Source organism: Xenopus laevis, chromosome 8L (assembly GCF_017654675.1).
Source record: "Xenopus laevis strain J_2021 chromosome 8L, Xenopus_laevis_v10.1, whole genome shotgun sequence".
In the NCBI taxonomy this organism is placed as follows: domain Eukaryota; kingdom Metazoa; phylum Chordata; class Amphibia; order Anura; family Pipidae; genus Xenopus; species Xenopus laevis.
In genome coordinates this window covers 18,429,517-18,451,488 of record NC_054385.1, presented here as the reverse complement: position 1 = coordinate 18,451,488, position 21,972 = coordinate 18,429,517, and the positions used below count along the sequence as shown (strand labels likewise).

The window sequence follows — 21,972 nt, the reverse complement described above, 5'->3', positions numbered from 1 at the left end:
AATAAAGCCTCACTAAAGAAGTAGCTAGAAATGTTGTACTTTATGTTTTGGGCTTCTGTACCAGCCCAAAGCAACCACAACCCTTTAGCAGTAAACATCTGTGTCTCTGAAGATGCCCCAGTAGCTCCCGATCTTCTTTTCTGCTGATTCACTCTACATGCTCTGTGCTGTTGACAGTTACTGAGCTTAGGGACAGTACCCATAGAATATAAATGTTTCAATATAAGGCTGATTAGATTAATACAGATAATTACTACGACAGCACAGAAACCAGTGCAACTAGCATCAGAATTTAACAATCAGCCCTGTAGTATCAGCTTATATAACAGGCCGTTCCGTCCGACCTTCTCAACAGCTACTCAGAGCCCACTGAGAGTCGCAGACACTTTCCAAGATGGTGACCCCCTTTGGCAAGTCATTATATAAAATATGGCATTTTTAGGCTTTAGTTCTTTTTTAAGCATTTAGTGGGTTTAAAGCTGGCCATAGATGCAAAGATACAGTCGTACGATTTTCAGACCGTGTCCAGACATTTTTCGTACCATAGCTATTGGTCGTTTAGTCGATAGGACAGGTTCGAATTTTTTTGTCAGCTAATGATAATATCTCTGCTTGTATTGCCTGACGATATCAATGGTTGACTGTCGCTACTATTTGTCGGGCATAACTTTTGTACGATTGTGGTCAGTGACAGAACATAGCCTGCTTTGTTTCTTTTACTACTTCATTTGATCTGAATGGTTAGTGGTATGGTCTATGGCCAGCTTTAGCCTCATCACGCTTAATGTACAAACAACATACTTATGGTTGTACACAGGGATAATTCTAGAGCAATGGTTACCCTGGTCCAAATTTTAATCTAGGTCCTTTTAACTCATAAAAGAATGAAGGCTTTATCGGCAGCAGATTTAATCTCACACTAACTTTCAAGATGATCTTCCATGAGTATGTAGGAGAGCACAAAAGCATTCTGTGCTCTAAACTAGTAGAATTCCACTTACCTGGTTATTGCAGTTGCCAATAATTAAAGCATCGGCAAGCATTAACTGTCCCACCACCATGCCCTGCTCCAGCGCAGATCCAGAGCCCTCTGACAGCCGATTGGAAATGATTACAATGGTATTGTCATCATTTAGAACCATAACTGGGTCAGCCTGACCAAAAACAAAGAAGAGATTTAGTATTAGAAACGTACACCCACGCAGAGATTATTAGGCAGTACTGCAGGAGTTGTGGATAAGGCATTTCATACAGCCACATTGTTGGACTCTATGGCAGCAGACAAGTTAAGACAATCTGCACTAAAGCTTACGTAGGAACCATTAAAGCAGAATCATTACTCATGGAACAAAACCAAGTACAAAAGCTCAAGGGACGAGATTCAAAGGCCTCATGATAAAAATAATTATGACGCACTGATAGGGGAATATTCTTGGTGTCTCTGAACTTTCCAGCAGCTCCATAGACCTTGTTGGCTACTGATTTATTATTTAGATTTAATGGAAATCAGATGCAAAGATGGAAGCATTGTCTCAGGAGGTATGCACGCGTTTTATTTATTTATCCACAGTCTTTGAAGCCAGAACAGAAGAAGATTTGTAATGTTTTAGTCACCTTATTATTCTTAATTTATAGGCATGACATATTCATAAATATAATATTTAAGTTTATTATTTAAGGAAAAACTATAATGAATATGTAGCACTCCACGGAGAGTCCTAAAAAACAACCAAATTATAGTGGAGAAGTTTCCAAAGAATAGATGACATTTTATACTGCACAGTAAATAAAGCATCATTATAAATCCTTCATTCATTGCAGGAAGGCTAATGTCAAACTGCTAAACTGTTAGCAGAAAAACTCCAGTGGAGAAAACATAAGGGCACACAGGCAGATTTGGGGACAAATCACCTCCTCTTCGGGGCGACTTATCTCCCTGAACTGCCTTACCGTCGGCTAAAATATAAACCGACAGTGGGATGGCACTCGGAGCAATTCGTTTCCAAATTCACCCGAAGCTTCCTTGTGAGGCAACTTCAGGTGACTTCGGAAAACAAATTGCTCCGAGTGCCATCCCGCCAGTGATTTACAATCCGGCGGGAAGGCAGTTTGGGGAGATTAGTTTCTCCGAAGAAGAGGTGTTTTGTTGCTGGGCGACTAATCTCCCCAAATCTGTCTTTGTGCCCTGACCATTAATACTGTCCAAAAGTACACAGTAGCAGGCAGGTGCCATATCTATCACTGTCAATAGACATGAACTTTTGTTTTTTAGGGTAAGGGCACACCTGGCGGTTCGGGAAGATTTAGTCGCCCAGTGACAAATCTCCTCTTCTTCAGGTGACTAATCTCCCCGAACGGCTTCCACCTGTCTTCCGTCGGCTATAATGAAAAGTCACCTGTGGCATTGCACGCGCAACGTTTCCTCATGAGGCAACTTTGGACAACTTCAGAAAATGAAGCGTCACGTGTGCCATGCGCAGTCGACTTTTCATTATAGCCGGCGCAAGACGGGGGAAGCCATTTGGGGAGATTAGGCCCCCCAAAGAAGAGGCGATTAGTCGCCATGCAACGAAATCCCCCTGAATCGCCAGGTGTGCCCTTACCCTTACCATGTTCCACTTCATAGGATAAGGAGAGATAATGAGCTTGATATAATGAGATCCTCCCTCCTCTCATGGTTATCTATGCTTCAAATAGGAGGGTTTTTTTATACAAGGATGTTTAATTCATTTGAATATTCTCCTGCTTACAAAAAGCACTAGGGTGGGGTGGAGTAAGAAGAAGAAGAAGAAGCTTTTTGCTCTTTATCAAACATGTTAAAATTAGCACTTTGCCCCCCTTGTTACTTACTTATGTTAGCCAGAGACAATTATCTAATGGAGCAACATAAGAGAGAAATGGGCATTGGGCAAAGACTTGAGCACTGATATAAATTGTACTCCAGCCATTCAAGGTCTTTCCTATCCCTAGCAGCAAGTGGAGTTGTTGTTGGATGACACCAGTAAGTTACAAAAGGGCCTGTGGGAGGCAAGATATTATTTTTAGCACTACTACCATGAAGTTTTAAGTGATACTATGTTCCTCTAAAAAACCGTTATCCTCCCCAGGAAGTTATAGCTGTCTGCTTATATGTTTTTCCTACATAAAAACAGCAGTGTTTACTCACACTTACTTGTCATTTATCAATTTTGGGCATATTTGAACCTGGGCAGTAAACCAAAGCAGCCAATCAGAGGCTTTTTTTTTTTTTTTTTTGTCCAGTCGCAGGTCAACCAATGAAAGCTAAAATGTGATCAGATGCTATGGCTTATTGCCCAGGTACAAAATTGAAATAACGGTTTAAACCAATGTTCCAAATGGATTCCATTCAACAAACATTCTATCCAAACATTCTAAGGCAGTCAGATACCTCAATAAAGGCTGCTACTTCCTGGAGGACAAGATTCCATTCTAACTGGTCCTCTGTGTTAAAGCGATGAGTGTAGTCTTCAATTTCATCTGATAGCTCCTGAATGCAGAAACATGAAGGCATACTACAGATAAATCACACGCAAAGAGAATCTACATTTGGATAGCGGGTCTGGCTCACAGTTGAAAATAAACTAGAAGATGCCACCATCAAGTTATATGTGGCAATATTTCTGAACAGGAGATATGTGAAATCCAGCCACTGATTTATCTGAGTGGGGACTGGTCTTGTGAATTCAGTGGCTGGTGGCAGCAAGATGTGACTAAACTTAAATGGGTGGTTCACCTTTAAGGTAACTTTTATTATGTTATAGAACGGCCAATTCTAAGCAACTTTTCAATTGGTTTTCATTATTATTTTTTATAGATTCATAGTTATTTGCCTTTTTCTTCTGACTCTTTCCAGCTTTCAAATGGGCGTCGCTGACCCCTTCTAAAAAACAAATGCTCTGTAAGGCTACAAATGTATTGTTACTTTTTATTACTGATCCTTCTATTCAGGCCTCTCCTATTCATATTCCAGTCTCTTATTCAAATCAATGCATGGTTGCTAGGGTAATTTGGACCCTAGTTACCAGAATGCTTTAGATGCAAACTGGAGAGCTGCTGAATAAAAAGCTAAATAAATTCAAAAACCACAAATAATAAAAAATGAAAACCAAACGCAAATGGTCTCAGAATATCACTCTCTACATCATACTAAAAGTTATCTCAAAGGTGAACAACCCCTTTAATCTCTAACCTCTGGTTTAAACTCTTCCTACACGTTTCATGGTACTAGTTTACTAGTTAGAAGCTATATGCAAAAACAGCTATTCCATTAGAGGGCATTGCTCCTGAATTTTGATATAATTGACTGACTACCACTCTGAATTATACTGCACAGCCAACAATCTGTGCACAAAATCAACCAAAGTCCATCTACCGAACTTTGGTTCATCTCACTAACAAGAAACAAAGTAAGGGGAAGAGATGAGTATCAAACGATAGCAGCTAGTCTTTTCTTACTTAAAGCGCTACTATACCATCATACACCACGTGAAAGCACATACTCTAATGGTGGCCATATACGGGCAGATAAAGCTGCCGATATCGGTCGTTTAGACCAATTTGACAGCTTATCTGCCCGTGTATGGGGTCTTCCGACGGGTCTTCCTGATCGATATCGTGGCCAGATATCGATCGGGAAGACCCGTCGGAAGACCCCATATGTAGGTTTGATTTTTACCCGACCGACCCGTCGGAGCCCCTTGGCGTATCATAATCCGATATGGCCATGCCATTAGTGGCATATCGGGGAAAGATCCACTCGATGGCAATGTCACCAAACGAGCGGATCTTTGAGTCTATGGCCAGCTTTATATAGCCTCTCCAGAGTAAAGCACTTGTTCATCTCAATGAGACACCAGAAGATTAGTCACTAGCAATAAATATCTGCTTCTAAAAAGTTTTCCCATTAGCAATAATGTGATCGCTGGTGGTAAAACCGATGTATCACTTCAGTCTCCCAAAATGGCTTGAGGTTGCCTCAATAGGAAACTGGTGTGCCATTGCCCTTAAGGGTTGTATTGTCAATTCTCTTAAGTGTAGGATTTCTGCAAGAATCCCTCAGCAGCTCCAACTTTATTATAAGGATTATTGTCTTTTTTTTTCTTCTAACTTTCCTTATTTATAGCCTCCACTGCCACAAACTACACGAGACAGTCACAGCCATGCGGACTTCTTTTTGCGGTGGCAGCCAACCAGAAAACAAGGCGATATCACACTTAACCATTTTTATTTTCTGGACATCTGAGCAGAAGCTGCCAGATGCGGCAAGGGGCCATAGGATAAGGTATAAATATAATTACCAATCTTAAATTGCAGAATTGCTGCTTTAAAAGATATTCCAATAAAATACATAAATTGTGTTAAAAATCGAATACAACCGAACAATTTTACGCTAGAGGTGTAACCCACAGCAAGCTCAACTGCAGCAATACCAGTGAAAATAAAGTTTGTTGCTATGGGTTACTACTGCAGTTTTGTGAATTCCCACCCTGATGTTGAAAAAAGACCACTTGTTAAATATGCCAAAACCAATGTGCAGCATTAAACAACAGCAAATTATATGTATGTCCAGTGAAGATTCCACCAGGCAAAAGCCAATCCATTACCTTGACTAGATCTTTCACCACATCCATTTTATTGAGTAAGAGACAGACGACTATGAAACGGGCATAGTAGCGTAGCTTCTTTACAACCAATTCCGGTCTAAAAAAAAAAAAAAGATTAAAATTCAAGAGCCACAAGTATCATACATAAGAGGGAGTCAATTCCCAATGACAATTTTCCTTAGCTGAACAATATGTTGCCTGGTTAGATATGGTGTAGCCATTCCGACATTGGCAGCAAAGGAAAAAGGCAAATTTAATGAGAATTTAAAGGGGATATTTCATATGTTGACTGTTTAAAATATCTAAATACATGTATTTTAATATTAACTCTTAATTAAGTGTCGGTGTATACCTGCACTGTTTAAAAAATAGGCAAGGTGTACGAGGCAGCATTAATATTCTTTGCATGCTGTTTATAATTTTGCCATAAAAGTATTTGCCCAATTTTTTTACACTACCCACCTGATAGGGTCATTTGGACTCTAGCAACTGGTTTTCTGAAACTGCAAACTGGATTGTCGCTGAATAAAAAACTAAATAACCCCAAAGGCTGGTCTTGGCATAGGCTAATTTTGTCTAATTACACGAGTGGTATAGCAGTCCTCAATTTTGGGCAAATTGGTAGAACTCTGGGTTACCAGTCAGAAAATCTCTACAAACCATGTATTGTTTTCTATTTCAATTAATGGTTGGTACAATGCCCTTTTCGTGTTAATTTTTATATGGGTTTAATTCAATGCATTTCTCTAAAAGAAAATGCAGACAGGAGGATGGTTTTCAAAAGAAAGAGGAGCTTTCTGTAATTCTAGTGCTCGCAGGCCTTCTGCAGTCAGGGTTTTCAGCGAGCTCATTCTACCGTAACAGCACATACTAATGGCATTCATTTTCTCCTAATCTCAAGGCCTCTGCTCTCGGCAGCATTTAGACTGTACAAAACCCACTGTTCCTGCAAAATAAAGCCTTTGGTTCCTTTCACTTCTCCCTACCACAGCACAGCCCTACAGCTCTACCACCCTCAGTACTTATCTATTTCATGTCCAAAATGCAGCCCTCCGGCTTGTACTGAACTACAGTTTCACAAAAAAAGCCAGGGTTGTCAGAGCAGCAATATTAACTGGAGGGCAGCTGGTGAAGTAAAATCAATCAGAGGCCACATTGGTTTTGTCATTTCAATTCCCACACACCAATTAATGTGAAAAAACAGTTCATAGTGGTGATCTGTAGACACTGCACAAAACTGGGTGCAGACACTACCCAAAGCTGTGTGTAGCCCCTGAATTAGATAGGACCCCTAGCTGCAAGCCCCTTGCTCTACACCACATCCCACTGCTTTCACTTAACCGTTCCATATCATTTTTGGAAAACATTTACATTCCACCAATTATTTCATAATTATGTTGATATTTGCCAAAGCAAATGCCATATAACCCTACATTTATGCCCCATGCTGGTGCTAATTTTAAGATCCTACGACCAAAACCCCCCATAAGCCAAATAATTAGATGTTAGCTATAGACTAATAATAAGTTAATGGTTATTTGCGGTGTATACAGAACACGGCAGTTAACTAGTAATTCAGCAGAAGTAAGACGTTGTTGTTGCAGATTTTAGGATGGGTTTTCCCCCTACATGCCCTGATGGGATACACTGGCAGGCCAAAATGTTGATGTTGCAGATTTTAGGATGGGATTTGATCCCTACGTGCCCTGATGGGGTACACTGGCAGACAGGTTAACTGTGATCTGTTGGCACTGTAGAGCAATCTGATGAAATATCTCCCCTTTGGCAATGTGGTTTGTTAAGAAATCCTTCAAAACCCCAAAGTGATCCAAAAGGAAGGCAAACAAAACCAGTTAACAAGTCAGGTGTAAATACTGATTATAATAATAAGTGTAATGTTTGCTCTCATAGCAACCAATTAACAGTAGCACTTCTTGGGCTACTTGTTGAGCGCAAACATCTTCTATGCATTACTACACAGTAACTAGACCTGCTTTTATAATTGACTGTCCATACACGCCAAACTGCTATAAGGTGGCACCATGACCAGTGACACTATAAATTAGATTATAAACAGTCAGATGGCAGGGCAGTAATCTCTTACATAGAGTTATTCTTGTTAAAGTCTCTGGTAATGCTAGAACTATTAGTTATAGTGAAAAAAGAAAAAGTACAGGGAACTTTGTGGGCAAAAGCCTAGAGTCATTTATTGTCATAGAAATAATTTGCACAAGCTCTCTTAAGTTCTTTAGTTCAGTGGCTTTGTGGATGGGATGTGGACATCCCTGTGCAGATGGCTACTGAAGAAAATCCTGCAATGATTTCCAATTTGTGGCGCTACAGGAGTCCTGGGTCTCTGCTATAAAGGAGAGCACAGAGCATGTACACGACAAATTTGCATGCCTCCATCCAGGGTCAGTGCTGTAATATCCTTTCTCTGATCTGCAATCATACACACAGAGATAGGGTTGATATGTTTATTTGCAGGACACTGTACCTTTAAATAAATTTGACACATACAGCCTGCCAGCCAGAAGCAACTGCACTTAATAGGGCTGGGGGTTTCACACTTAAAGGAACAATAACATCAAAAAATGTAAGTGTTTTAAATAAAGGTATGGGATCCTTTATCCAGAAACCCAATATCCAGAAAGCTCAGTTATGGAAAGGTCGTCTCCCATAGACCACATTTTATCCAAATAATCCACATTTTTAAAATTTATTCGTTTTTCTCTGTAATAATAAAACAGTACCTTGTACTTGATCACAACTAAGATAATTAATCCTTATCGGAAGCAAAACCAGCCTATTGATTTTTTTAATGTTTACATGATTTTTGAGTACACTTAAGGTATGAAGATCCAAATTACAGAAAGATCCCTTATCCTGAAAGCCCCAGGTCTCGAGCATTCTGAATAACAGGTCCCATACCTATAATACAAATATATTGCAGTGTTGCCCTGCACTGGTAAAACTGCTGCTGCTTCAGAAACACTACTATAGTTTATATAAATAAGCTGCTGTGTAGCAATGGGGGAAGCTATTCAAAAGAAAATGCTCAGATAACAGATAAGCTCTGTAGAACGTAATGTTATCTGTTATCCACTATTTATCCTGTGCCATATAGGTTTTTTTCATTGTCCGCCATTGCTACACAGCAGCTTAATTATATGAACTATAGTAGTGTTTCTAAAGCAAACACACCAGTTTTACAAGTGGGGGAGGGCAACAGTACAAGATTTTTTCATTACTTTAAAACACTTTCATTTTGTGGTGTTACTGTTACTTTAAGTTCCAGTTTCTGAGTTCCTGAGAAGGACTCCCTTTGGATTTCCGGGACTCCCTTTCCCCCATTTTGTATAGGAGATTGGTTTGAATGACATTTCAGTAAATGCTTACTTAGGACCCCGGATTGGTGCTCCATTTCGCTTTCCATTTCCAACTTAGGATATATAACTAGGAGTACTATGCTACCATATTCTGTCTCTTCCCAGTGGTCCCCTGTGGGTCTCCAGGACCAAGCGCATGAGCAGGAAAGAAAGAAATAATTCTTCATAGGCAGAGCTTATGAATACTTTTCATTTACAGTTTCTACTTTTTGAGGGGCTCACAGAACTATTTATATGACTAAATATTATACACCCTATGACTGGGGTTATATACTGTATGTGAAGCACTTTCCTCATATACAGCCATTTGGTGGACTATATATATATATATATATATATATATATATATATATATATATATATATATATATATATATATATATATATATATATATATATATATATATATATATATATATATATATATATATAGATCAGGTCTGGACTGAGAATTAAAATAGGCCCTGGCATTTCAGGTACACAGAGGCCCAATCAGAGGCCCAAACAGCCCCCACCAGCCCACTAAATACTGATTTTCAATGGAACGTTATAGCAGCCCCTCTGGCATTTGCCAGTACCCGTAGATTGCCACTATGCCTGATGACGTGCTGGCTTCAGAGTCGTTTCTACTTGTCCCTATCAGTTATTCTCACATTCATGAAAGCCCCTGCAGTAATCCATATTGACAACCATTGCCAGCAGCCCGCAGACAGCAAGACCTCAGTGTGTCTACTTGAACAACAAAGTTTAATTGTAGCATGTCACGCTGAACAATATTATGCGTCTGAATGGCAACATCTCTGAAACATCGCTCTTATTCCAAAACTTCCCAGAAAAGGAAAATTTATATAAATACATAGATGATGGTGATTTAAATGTAACATGTATTTATAAATACAGTATATTTATTTTTTAATTAGATTCTATACATTAGAGATCTGTAAAACTTTTACATACAAAATTTCCACAGTGGCGTAACAACGGCGCAGAGAGGCCTGGTGTGCACCTACCTGATAGATAAGAGAGTTTACGCTTTAGTAACGCCACTGATTTGTGTACAAGAGCAGTAATATATGTTTCAATAGATGGATTGTGTTTGGTAAAGTAATAACATACCCAACTCTTATATATAGATGTTTCTATGTGTTAAAAACTGTGACTAAAGTAGGTCTTTCTGATGCAGAGAAGTTTCCTAAATCAACAGAAAAAATACCAAACCGAACCAGAAAGCCTTCGTAGCTTCAGCTTGAACCCAGCTTACCTGTCCTCTTTGGTGACTTGAGAGTAATAGGAGCGTTGTCTTATTGCAGAATAAAAGGAGAAGGCTTCATTAAGGTAGCTGGTCTCTGAAGTGCGAAGGCTTTGAAGGAAATAAAATTATTTGGGTAACATTACAATACAAATAAACACGACTGTATGTAGATGCAATTTATTCAATATTTGCTTTCTGCTCATGTATATTAAAAAAAGCAACACTAGAAGGACATCATGAGATGCCCCTCAAAAACCATAAAAAATATATCTAATCAAACATTGATCCAAGGGGCAAATTTACTAAAGGGTGAAGTGACTAACGCCGGCGAAAATTCAACAGCATGGCGTCGTTTTGGAACTTCACCGCTTTACTAACAGACGCCGGTGTAACTTCGCTAGCGAAGGAGATAGACTCTACCGGTACTTTCCTCCCTAACGCCAGGCAAATTTGCGCTTTGTCGAATGGACGTAACTACGCAAATTCACTAAGATGCGGATTTTACTGAACGTTACCTCTTGCGCCAGACTTGCCTTCACCACCTCAGACCAGGCGAAGTGCAATAGAGTAGATAGGACTTCTTAAAAAAAAAAAGTCCCAAAATACGCTGGGGTCTTTTCCTTTTTTCAGGGTGATAGGCTGCAAAAGAGTGTCATTTTTTTTTGGGGTATCCGGCTTCCCCCCTACATTTCCTAACATATGGCACATAAACTATACACTGGGCACACGTGTAGGACAATATAACAACTGTTTTATTTTATTAAGGTTTCCCTGGGCTTGTGTAGATAATGTATTTGCTGCAAAATATACGTCCATTCAACTTTAACTTCCCGCCGTATGCTAATGAGGCAACGCTAGCGCAACTTCGCTTAGTTTGGCGCAGTAACATTAGTGCAACTTTGCCAGCGTTTGGCGCCCTGGACGCAACTTCGGATTTTAGTGAATTAGAGCTGTCCTGACGAATCTACGATTGGTGAAGTGTTGCGCTGTGAGCGAAGCCGTCGCTGGCGAATTTTCGGAGGTTAGTGAATTTGCCCCCAAGACTTTTATGCTGTTTAGATATCATCTGTATTCCACAATGATAATATGTGCCCCCTAATTCTGCCCAGACTCTGTAATTGTGAGCAGTTACTTACTAATAGTGGTAATAGAGCTGTCCAATCTTTGAGGCTATTTCGCCAATTTGCCACCTTTTCAAACCATACCGGTTGTCAAGAACTTGCCTGGAAAGTAGAAATCGCAAACCAGTAAAATATTTAATATAAAATTGTGCACATTTAAATAACAAGGAAAGGCTGGAAGTCCACTCTGTGTAAGAGAACTGTGTAATAAGAACTTGCTGATAGGTGTGCATTTGCCGGTGTATAAATTGGCTTCTTACCGTAGCAACCTTCGTAGGTCTCTGCGATTGGTGTGCACCGAATGAAGGCTGTGTTTTGCAGGGGTAAGTGCATCTTCTCAATAAGTACAAGTAGTTCTGCCGATTATTATGCGCATGCGCTACCTACTGAGGGAATGTTCTGCGCATGACCAACAGTCTTTTACACAGAAGTGAATGGTTTAGCCTGCACTGTAGTGTTTGAAAAAAAAAGGGGGCTTCATTTAAAGCAGAATGAAAAGGACTAGTGGCAACACTATGGGGGTTATTTACTAAAATCCGAATTTATCTAATTTTTTAAAGTCAAAAAAACCACAACCAAACTCTAATACCCGATTTGACCTTATTTTTTTATTAAAAAAGCTTGATTCAATCGGTTAGGATAAAAACTCTATAAAATCAAGTAAAAACACGAATCGTACGATTTTTTTTGGCTTTTTCCGTGAAAAGTCCCAATTTTTCCGATTTTTTTGCCTGAATTGGTTGGTTTTTCGGGCTAATTCAGCGCAGACCACAGAAACGTCAATATAATATAGGGACCTATCCAATTGACTTATACATAACCTTAGCATGTCTGAGATGACGGATTTTTGGATTCAGGCTGTTGGGCTTTAATAAAGCTCAAAAAAGGAAACCCTAAAAATGTGAGTTTTCCCCAAAAAGTCCAACCAGAGTTTAGTAAATAACCCCCTATAAGTATGCCTGTTAATAGAGTTTAACTCTTTCCTAGCCTTTCCTTGTCCATAAAAAAATATTTTCCGTGCTGAGGTGCTTGCTTTCCTTTCCCCGCAAACCTGGTTATTTAGGGACTATTGGGTCTGACAGAAGTATTCCAGCCAAAGAAGTGTTCAGCCAACAGGCAATGGATATAAGCCAAACCCTGCTGTTTGGGAGGTTAGCCTTCACAAACTGAACAATGCATAGGTGGCCATGCATATGTATGGCGCCATAATGCGTAGAATGGGCCCATTAATAATATGAATCAACAGGCCACTGGGAGGAAAAAATGGAGGCAAAAGCTGCATCTACAACTAAGGACAACTGCGGTTTCTACATTGAATGATTGGCCACGATTGGTACAACTTTGCCCAATTGACAAACTTGTACACTCACCTGTGTTGCTGCTGAAATTTCCACAGTTTTGTGTAGACATCAAACGTCCTCCCAAAGTACGACTGCCACTGCTTCTGTCCGTACTGGGGCAAATCCCTACAAAGACCAGTACAACATTAGCTAGTAATTGTTCCTTACTGTGCAGAAACTGCATATGCAACATAGGGGTTAGTAGATGGATAAAATATGGGCGGGTAAAAGATGGGTAAAAAATTTCTTACTGAAAGAGAACATGTCATCCTCTGTAGACACCAATCTAAGGCATTAAATAATTCTACACTAAAAAATACATAACTAATTTTAGGTGGGGTACTGTGCTTAAAAAATTACACATATTGGGCATAAAAAATTACACATATTTAAATTTTTGCCCTGAAACCCTATTTTCTTGCAGTATTCAAGCATTAGGAACAGACAGGTCTACAGATACGTGGGTAATATGCTCACAATTCTCCTGTTAGCATAAATGACTCGAAAGCGGTTTTTATATTGTTGCTGTTCACTAGTTTCCATAACCATAGACCATTATAGATGCATCTCCACTATCTCTATTGCATGTTTGCTTCTAAATTTTCTTTTACCCTTGTCCATGCATCTGTATGCCCCTGAAATTCTCCAGCATAGCATCCACCACATCTGAAAGTCATTGCCAAGGTCACATGTGAATACATTTCCCCAGAATGTCTTTGTGGATACGATATTTAGGTACGTAACTCCACTGGGAGGGTATCCATACAATTTGCCCATTTATTGATACCATTATCCGTTCTTTTGTCTCTTCGTTTTACAAAAAAAAAAACTATGATGCCATCAGTTTACATGGATATTATACTAACCAATGCATGCTTGCACTAAGGAAAAGTGCAAGTCCATGCTTGATTCAAAGTTATTGCCTAAGGAAGCAATGAACCATTACTAAATATTACGTGGCTTCTGTGGATAAGGCTACTGCACTAAAGCATTTATAGCTGCTGTCTTCTCCAATCCTATGTAGCATAACCCATGCTATGTATTTAATAACGCTAAAGAACAGATTCTTAGGATATAGTTTGAAGATGTGCATGTTATCCATTTTAAAAAAAATGAATTGTGATTTTGCAAAAAAAAAAAAAAAAAAGCTACATATTATATATTACTATATAAGCCCAATTTAAAACAAATTTTAAAGCAATCCTTGGGTTGCATGATAATTTCCAGACAATATGCGACTCCTGAGAAAATTGAAAGTAAAAAAAGTTAAAAGTCTCTTCAAATAGACATTTTACCCGCTGGCCGATGTTCGGGAGCCTTCAAAGGTGCCCGATCGAATTTTTTCATCTTGGCCGATTGACGAGCTAACCAATATCAAAGTCTTTTGCCGACAAAGGTCGGCTCGTCTACCACCATACATGCACTGAATTTCATACGAAAAATCTGTGTGTGTGTGTGTATGTATGGTGACCTTAAAATGAAGCAAAACTCTGATTATCTCACCAAACTCACCAATCTCTGAGAACCACAGCATTGCCCAGTTCCCGGACATCACTCACCCAATCTTTAACATCACCCTTCCACCCCTAGACATAATCCACCCAATCCTACTTAGAGCTGGTTTTTGGGTAACGTAAAGAAGCATTTGCCAAAGGGCCCCTTAGGGAGAAAAAAAACACATACAGGTACGTCTACCTTTGAGTAAAAGCATTAGCAAATGCAAAATGTGCACCCATCAGGCTTCAAGAGCTGCTGGGGATACTGGGAGCTGTAGCCGATTAAAAACTGGAGAAGCACAGGCCGATCTATGCAATTTCCCCATTGCCTCTATAAACAACTTCCATTTAGTTTAGTTCCCAGATCTGAGATATTCTGGACAAGAGATACAGGATCTTATCCTAGATAAACAACCTTGCCTTTAGCAGAGGAAGGCACTTGTATGTGCTGTATTAACCCTACTCAACGGTGCTGTGCCATACCACCCAACATTTTGGAAATAGAAAGAGGGATAAAAAGATTTGCCGTGGGGAGCATGGTGAAATTTTTTTTTGACAATGCCTGTTTTTGTTGCCACGCCCCCTAATTACCATGTTTATTTTACAGGTTATAAAAGTTTGAACACATTTCTGTGGTTTGTATGTGTTATTACAGTTTTGCTAATGATTGTGAATTGCCCTGCAAGTCACCGTTTCCCCAAGAGCCCTGCTTATCTTATTTGTTACAATTGTTTCTTTGCTTATCTTAAATTGTTACAAAAGTGCACATATTCTGGGCTCTCTGCCATAAGACAATTAGGTTTTAGCAGCTTTGTATCTTTTTCTGGCTGTTCAGCGCAGGAGATCAAAAAGAAAGCTGGGACATTTCAGTAACAATCCGGGACAGCGGGTTGAGCTGTAAAAATTGGGACTGTCCCACAAAAAAACGGGACAGTTGGGAGGTATGCTGTGCTGCACTGTATTTATTGGAGTTGGTGTATTGTAGTCAAAGAGGCTGTGCAGGCACAGGAGGAGTTAAAGTGCATTTTCACAAGGGGCTTAAGTCTCAGCAGTGCAGTCTCTGTAAGTTACTGCACTTCTATCTATGCCGACACTTGTAGCTTTCCCTTGTCACACGGTAAAGCCACCTGCAGTGACAGGTTTCCATGGAGACGCAATGGCACAAGAACCCAAAAACCTAGATCACCTGCCTCGTTGCTCTGATGTGCAAGGAAGCCACTGCTATTTTAAGGCCAGTAAGTAGCTATTGCGCTTATATTTATTGTCTAATTAGTAGGGATGGACCGAATCCAAGATTCGGTTCAGGATTCTGCCTTTTTCAGCAGGATTCGGATTCGGCCATATTCTTTTGCCCGGCCGAACCAAATCCTAATTTGCATGTGCAAATTAGGTGCGGGAGGGAAATCGTGTGTCTTTTTGTCACAAAACAAGGAAGTAAAAAATGTTTTCCCCCTTCCAATCCCTAATTTGCATATGCAAATTAGGATTTGGTTCAGTATTCGGGTTGAATCTTTTGCAAAGGATTTGGGGGTTTGGCCGAATCCAAAATAGCCCAAATGTATAATATATAGGGGGGGGGGGGTAATTAACAATCCTGCCCCAATTAAAGATGTGTGTGTATTATAAATCTCTGGCCCTTGCAGTGCCATTTTATTTGGGGTAGAAGCAGGAGGGAGTTGGAGTGAGCAGGGCCTATGGGTGCATGGAGCATAAATGCAGCCATGTTTGTTAGGGGATTTGGAGAATTTTAAGACTCCATTGTTTCCAGGCAGGCAAGGCAATATCTGGGTCCTGGGCATGGGCATCCAATAATTTTGTTGCATGAAACCCCCAGATTTCTGATGGCGGACCTGTGTCAAAGCACTTACAAAGAGAATCATATTCTATCAAAGTTCAGGCATTGAAAGCTCCTTTTTACACCAAGTGTTTTGTGAGTGCAGACATAATGGCAGAAAAGGAGATGAATAAATACAACAGTCTGCAATGGGGCAGAGATTAGAGATTGCTAGGCTTGTGTACCCTAGCAACCAGGCATCTGAATAAATGCCACAATGATGGATGGTTAGGAGACGGCATAATAATAATAAGCATCACAAAATAACAATAACAGAACTAAGCTAATAGTATTTAGATGTTGCATTTAAACAAATGTTTCCCAAGGTTAAAAGGGATCTGTCGCCCTAAGAAATAATTGCAAATTCTTTTCTATCATGTTAGTTGAGTAAAATAAACTTTACTTACACTATATGTATTATTTAAATTTTGTTTCCTTCAGTCTTGGAATTACACACATCACAGCAAGCAGGCAGGAGCCATGTTGTGGACATTAAGCTAAATTGTGTATCGACCAAAAATCTTGTATATACACCAGAATGAGGAACCTAATGCCCATGTGCAGTGCCCTAGATAATTATAGAGCCTGAGGAGGGAAGGGACAATGTGAGGAGGGAAGGGACAATGTGAGAAGTGCAGTGACATGTAGGAAGTGCTGAATGGAAAGTGAAAGTAATTGAGGGAGATAATATTTGATTGACAGCTCAGATATTTAAACACCATTATAACAGGTTTGGATGTTTGAATGAAAATAAAAATTGTGTTTCATGTTTAATTTGCTATGGACTTTAATTATACAGCTTTTTATGTGTAAGTGACAGGTCTGCTTTCATTTAAAGGAGAAGGAAAGGCTTGGTGCACTTGGAGGTGCAAAATAACCCCGGGCCAGTGCAGTTTTCTGCTGATAGGAGCACCGGGCCGGTGCTCCCATCAGCAGAAAACTGCACTGGCCCGAGGTTATTTGGCACCCCCAAGTGCACCAAGCCTTTCCTTCTCCTTTAAAAGCAAATATTATACTTTTAATACAATTATTTATTTTTGGGTGGTGAGGATATAAGGAAATACATACACTGTACAATTTGTTGTTTGGCTAGGTCACCAAACGAGCGAATTTTCCCTCCGACAGGCCTACCTTGGGTGAGCGATATCGTGGTAATGTGGCCGTGTGACCCTAGGTTTCGTCTGTTTGGTTATGGCTAGGTAGCCAAACGAGCGAATCTTCCCTCTGACAAGCCCACCTTCTGCGGCTGACATTAGGGTAAAGCAATTGCATTACAATGAAGGATATACAAAATATCAAATCAGATGCGGCCCACGATCAGACAGAAAATCAATAGGGAGGCCTGTTGGAGGGCCCCATACACATGCAGATATAAGCTGCAGAATCGGTCTGCTTAAATTTGCATGTGTATGACCACCTTTAGTTAAATCTTTGAAATTAAGTCAGTTACAGATATATAAAAATATTATTTTATGGTTCATCCTCAGTGTCGGACTGGCCCACTGGGATACCAGGAAAACTCCCGGTGGGCCCAGATGTCAGGGGGCCCTTGTGCTGCTAAATATTTGGTCTATTTCAGGGCCATTTCCTATTTCTTTGAGAACAAAGAGGCTAAATAGATGGAGTAATAGATTATAGTATGTAAAGAACAGAGACTAGGAGAATAGAGGTTGAGTGAGGGGAGGAAGAATAATAGTATAGAGTGGGCCCCTGGTCTATGGTTCTTTGGTGGGCCCCTGGTCTAAGGATTTTGGGTGGGCCCCTGGTGTCCCAGTCTGACACTGTTCATCCTGCTAAATATGCAGTAAGATCGGTCTGCTTAAATTTGCCTGTGTATGACCACCTTTAGTCAAATCTCTGAAATGAAGTCAGTTACAGATATATAAAAAATATTATTTTATGGTTCATCCTGCCTAAATTTTTAGCCTATTTTTTTAATTATATGCCTTTTTCTTCTGACTCTTTCCAGCTTTCAAATGGAGGTCACTGACCCTATGTAAAAACAAATGCTCTGTAAGGCTACAAATGTATTGTTACTTTTTATTACTCATCTTTCTATTCAGATCCTCTCCTATTCATATCGAAGTCTCTTAGTCAAGTCAGTGCAGGGTAATTTGGACCCTATCAACCAAATTGCAGAAATTGCAAACCAGAAAGCTGCTAAAAACTTCACAAATAAAAAATGTCAGACAATTGCAAATTGTCTCAGAATATCATTCTTTACATCATACTAAAAGTTCACTTAAAGGTAAACAACCTGCTTTAAAGGAGAAGTAAAACTTTTGTTTTGGGGTTCTGTGCTAGCAATCTGTAGACTGCTTCTCAACAGCTGCCCAGACCACACTGAGCATGTGAGAGTCACTGACACTGCTAATAAAATCAAAGACGATGACCCCCTTTGCAAACTATAACATACTAAATCATTACTGTCATAGATATTTGTAAACATTAGGCTGGTGCAGTATGTTCAGCATATAAAATTTGGAATATATGAACACATTTTATTTTAAGGTTCATGGCTGTTTGGGGAGATTTTTAGCAAAAGTTAAGAGTCAGCCTCAGCTTCAGCATGACCAAATCTACAAACTAAATCAATGTTACCTTCCAAGACATTTTAAGGCAGGAGTGCCCAAACTTTACTAATGCGAGGTCTACTTTTAGTGATGTTGTCCCATTATGATCTACATCCATAATAGTATTGTTAGCATTTTCTATTGCTTAAATATTATAGTGATTTATGGGTACAGCTATATTACTATATTTAAAAATGTTATATATTATTATTATTGTATTATTATTATTATAATAATCATGTATTATTATTATTATTAACTATTCCTTATGTAACCATAATATAATAAATACCTGCATGAAACAGGAGGGCGATTTAGACAAGCTGTTTGTTGACAGTTTGTGGAGATCTACTGATCACCAGCTAAAGGTCTATTGGTAGACCCCCGATCTACATTTGGGCACCCCTGTTTTAAGGGAAGAGGGGCAGCTATAACACAAGTTCATTCTTAATATTTGTAAACAAAAAGAGAAAATAAAGAATGGAGGTATAAAGGCCCTTTAACATCTAAAAAGCTAATGGGAGGGGGAGGCAGTCCCTGGTTCTACACTTTACTCTACACAGAGGTTGTGCAGTCAGAGCACATCACTACACTAAGCAGGAAAAAAGGCACTGAAGCTGAAAATTAAAAGTGAAAACCTTAACATTCGCGATTTTCCAGAGCACGCAGAGGCTTTTTTTTTCTCGTTTTCTTATTTTGCCTAGCTCATGAAAAAGAAAAAAAAATGAAAGAAAATGTCAAATTGGCATTACACACATGGACAAGTACTTCATCTCAGTCATTTAACCCTTTAACCCCACACGTACATTTGCATAATATTGCGTGAATGGTACTTTTTGTCGGCTGCAAAAGTCACACTAGCCTTAAAGGGGTGGTTCACGTTTAAGTTAACTTTTAGTATGTTATAGAATGGTTAATTCTAAGCAACTTTTCAAGTGGTCTTCAGATTTTTTAGTTTTCAAATTATTTGCCCTCTTTCTTCGGACTCTTTCCAGGCTTCAAATGTGGGTCAGATGATCCTATCTAAAAATGAATACTCTGTAAGGCTACAAATGTATTGTTATTACTACTACTTTTAATTACTCATCTTTCTATTCAAGCCCACTCCTATTCATATTCCAGTCTCTTATTCATATTAATACATAACCCTAGCAAAAACCCAAATAATAAAAAAAATGAAAACCAATTGCAAATTGTCTCAGAATATCACTCTCTACATCAGGAGTCCCCAACCTTTTTAACCCATGAGCCACATTCAAATGTAAACAGAGTTGGGGAGCAACACAAGCATGAAAAAGTCCCTTGGGGTTCCAGATAAGGGCTGTGATTGGCTTTTTGGTAGCCCCTATGTGGACTGGCAGCCTATAAGGAGACTCTACTTGGCACTATACTTAATTTTTATGCAATTAAAACTTGCTTTCAAGCTTGGAATATCAAAAATAAGCACCTGCTTTGAGAACCCCGAGAGCAACATCCAAGGGGTTTGAGAGCAACACGTTGCTCACGAGCTACTGGTTGGGGATCACTGCTCTACATCATACTAAAAGTTAACTCAAAGGTGAACAACCCCTTTAAAAGACTCAGTCTTTCCCTGTCTTCCTAGAAAGTGGTCCCTCCAGACACAAAATGTTGAGAATATGTGCAGTTTGTCCCTCCCGCTGCAAAACCTCTATCACAAAGGCACCCCAATTTAACCTATTCCTTGCCAGGCCACTTTGACCTTTCTGGATTGCATGTTGTCTTCCATAGATGTACGTGAAACATGGAGACATAGAAATGACGGGGACAGGGTTGCCACCTCTCTCTGTTTCAGAAACCAAACAAAGGCGTAGAAGATAATGACGTTTTAGGAGGGGCAATGATGTGGAAGGCAGGGATAGCCACTGAGTTTTGTCTAGGTTTCAGAGCTCTGGACAGCCTGTTTTGAAGCAGATAGACCAAATGAAGACTGGGCTGTCAGGTTCAAAACTGGACAGGAAGCAACCCAAGCATTGTCAAAATATTTCAGTGACGACTAGCAAAAAAATATAATGTTTTTATTATAGTACGAACATCCAGCTAAAATTAAGCAAAGGCTAAAATTAAGTAAACTTTATCAGAAAGGTTTATATAAATAGACCAGTAAACTCTCAAAGTAATGCTTTTTCTTTCCTTCTATTATGTATACATGGGCTTCTGTATCAGACTTCCTGTTTTTAGCAGAAACCTCCAGGGCTAGGGCTTGAGCATGCTCAGTTTGCTCCTCTCTCCCTCTCCTTTTTCCCCTTCCCTCCTCCCCTCCCTGCTGTAATCTGAGCCTAGAGCTATGAGTGAGCAGGGAGAGACTCAGGCAGGAAGTGATGTCACACCAAGTCAACATGGCAGCTGCTATCCTAAACAAACGGAGAACTTCTAGAGCTATTTACTCAGGTATGGTAAAGCATTCTACAGAATGAATATAGTCTTATAGCTTGCACTATTGTGGCTAATCTATTGGCAATAAACTGCTTTGGTAGCTTTCCTTCTCCTTTAAAATACTATTTTATCTACAATAAACTATGTGTCTTCTGCAAGATATACATATTATACTGTATATACATACACTGTATATTGTGAGCTGGACCCTAAACTAATTATCTGAGCTTCAGCTCTCCCTTAAAAATATATTTTGCTTTTGCTCATATATTTTGGCACTGTGCTGTAATAGCTTTGAGAAACATATAACAGAGATGCATCTGCACTCAATATATCGATCTTGCTCAGACATGAGCTATTTGTATAGACTGAGCTATACGTTCTTATCTGACTGGGAAATACTACCTATAACGTCAAGGCAACCATTAAATGGGGCAAGCAGTTAAAAACCTAGAAGTGAATGAATCACTGCAATTTATTGCACACTTTAACTTGTAAGCCAGATGCCAAATGTTTAAATGCAGGCACACACAGGATAGCAGTACAGACGAAATAATAAAAGAATTAGTAGTTTCAGTGAAAGAGATAAGTTAAGAAGGGTGCTGGGTCTAATTTACTAATACTGAGTATATTTACATTAGGGCACTAGATTAACTTTTATCCACAAACTACAGGTAAAACAAGGTCAGCAGGTGGTACAAGGAAACACCAGGCCAAATGCTTTTATACAGGTTACTGAACTCTTCCAATATCCACATATGTTAAAGAGGACCATACATTATTTCTTATACTACACATAGATTTACTTTACAGCTTTTTCATGTCTCTTCTGTATTATATATAATACTATAATAATATTATATATAATACAGAACATTAGTTATATCATGATTTCTAAGAGTTCCATCAGTGTGTAACTAGTTGATACTGGGCCACACAGCAAATTCAT

General features: G+C 39.3%; 1 protein-coding gene across 1 annotated transcript in view; it reads right to left on the bottom strand.

Annotated features, from left to right (window-relative positions):
* The window catches only part of LOC108698239 (protein SCAI), a 77,903-nt gene that overhangs the window by 17,492 nt on the left and 38,439 nt on the right, over positions 1 to 21,972 (bottom strand). The window contains exons 3-8 of the mRNA XM_018229573.2: positions 12,757 to 12,852; positions 11,402 to 11,488; positions 10,275 to 10,373; positions 5,625 to 5,721; positions 3,410 to 3,508; positions 1,002 to 1,154 (exon numbers count right to left, since the gene is read on the bottom strand). Of these exons, the coding sequence (XP_018085062.1) occupies positions 1,002 to 1,154; positions 3,410 to 3,508; positions 5,625 to 5,721; positions 10,275 to 10,373; positions 11,402 to 11,488; positions 12,757 to 12,852 (631 nt within the window). The remainder of the gene's footprint in view (positions 1 to 1,001; positions 1,155 to 3,409; positions 3,509 to 5,624; positions 5,722 to 10,274; positions 10,374 to 11,401; positions 11,489 to 12,756; positions 12,853 to 21,972) is intronic.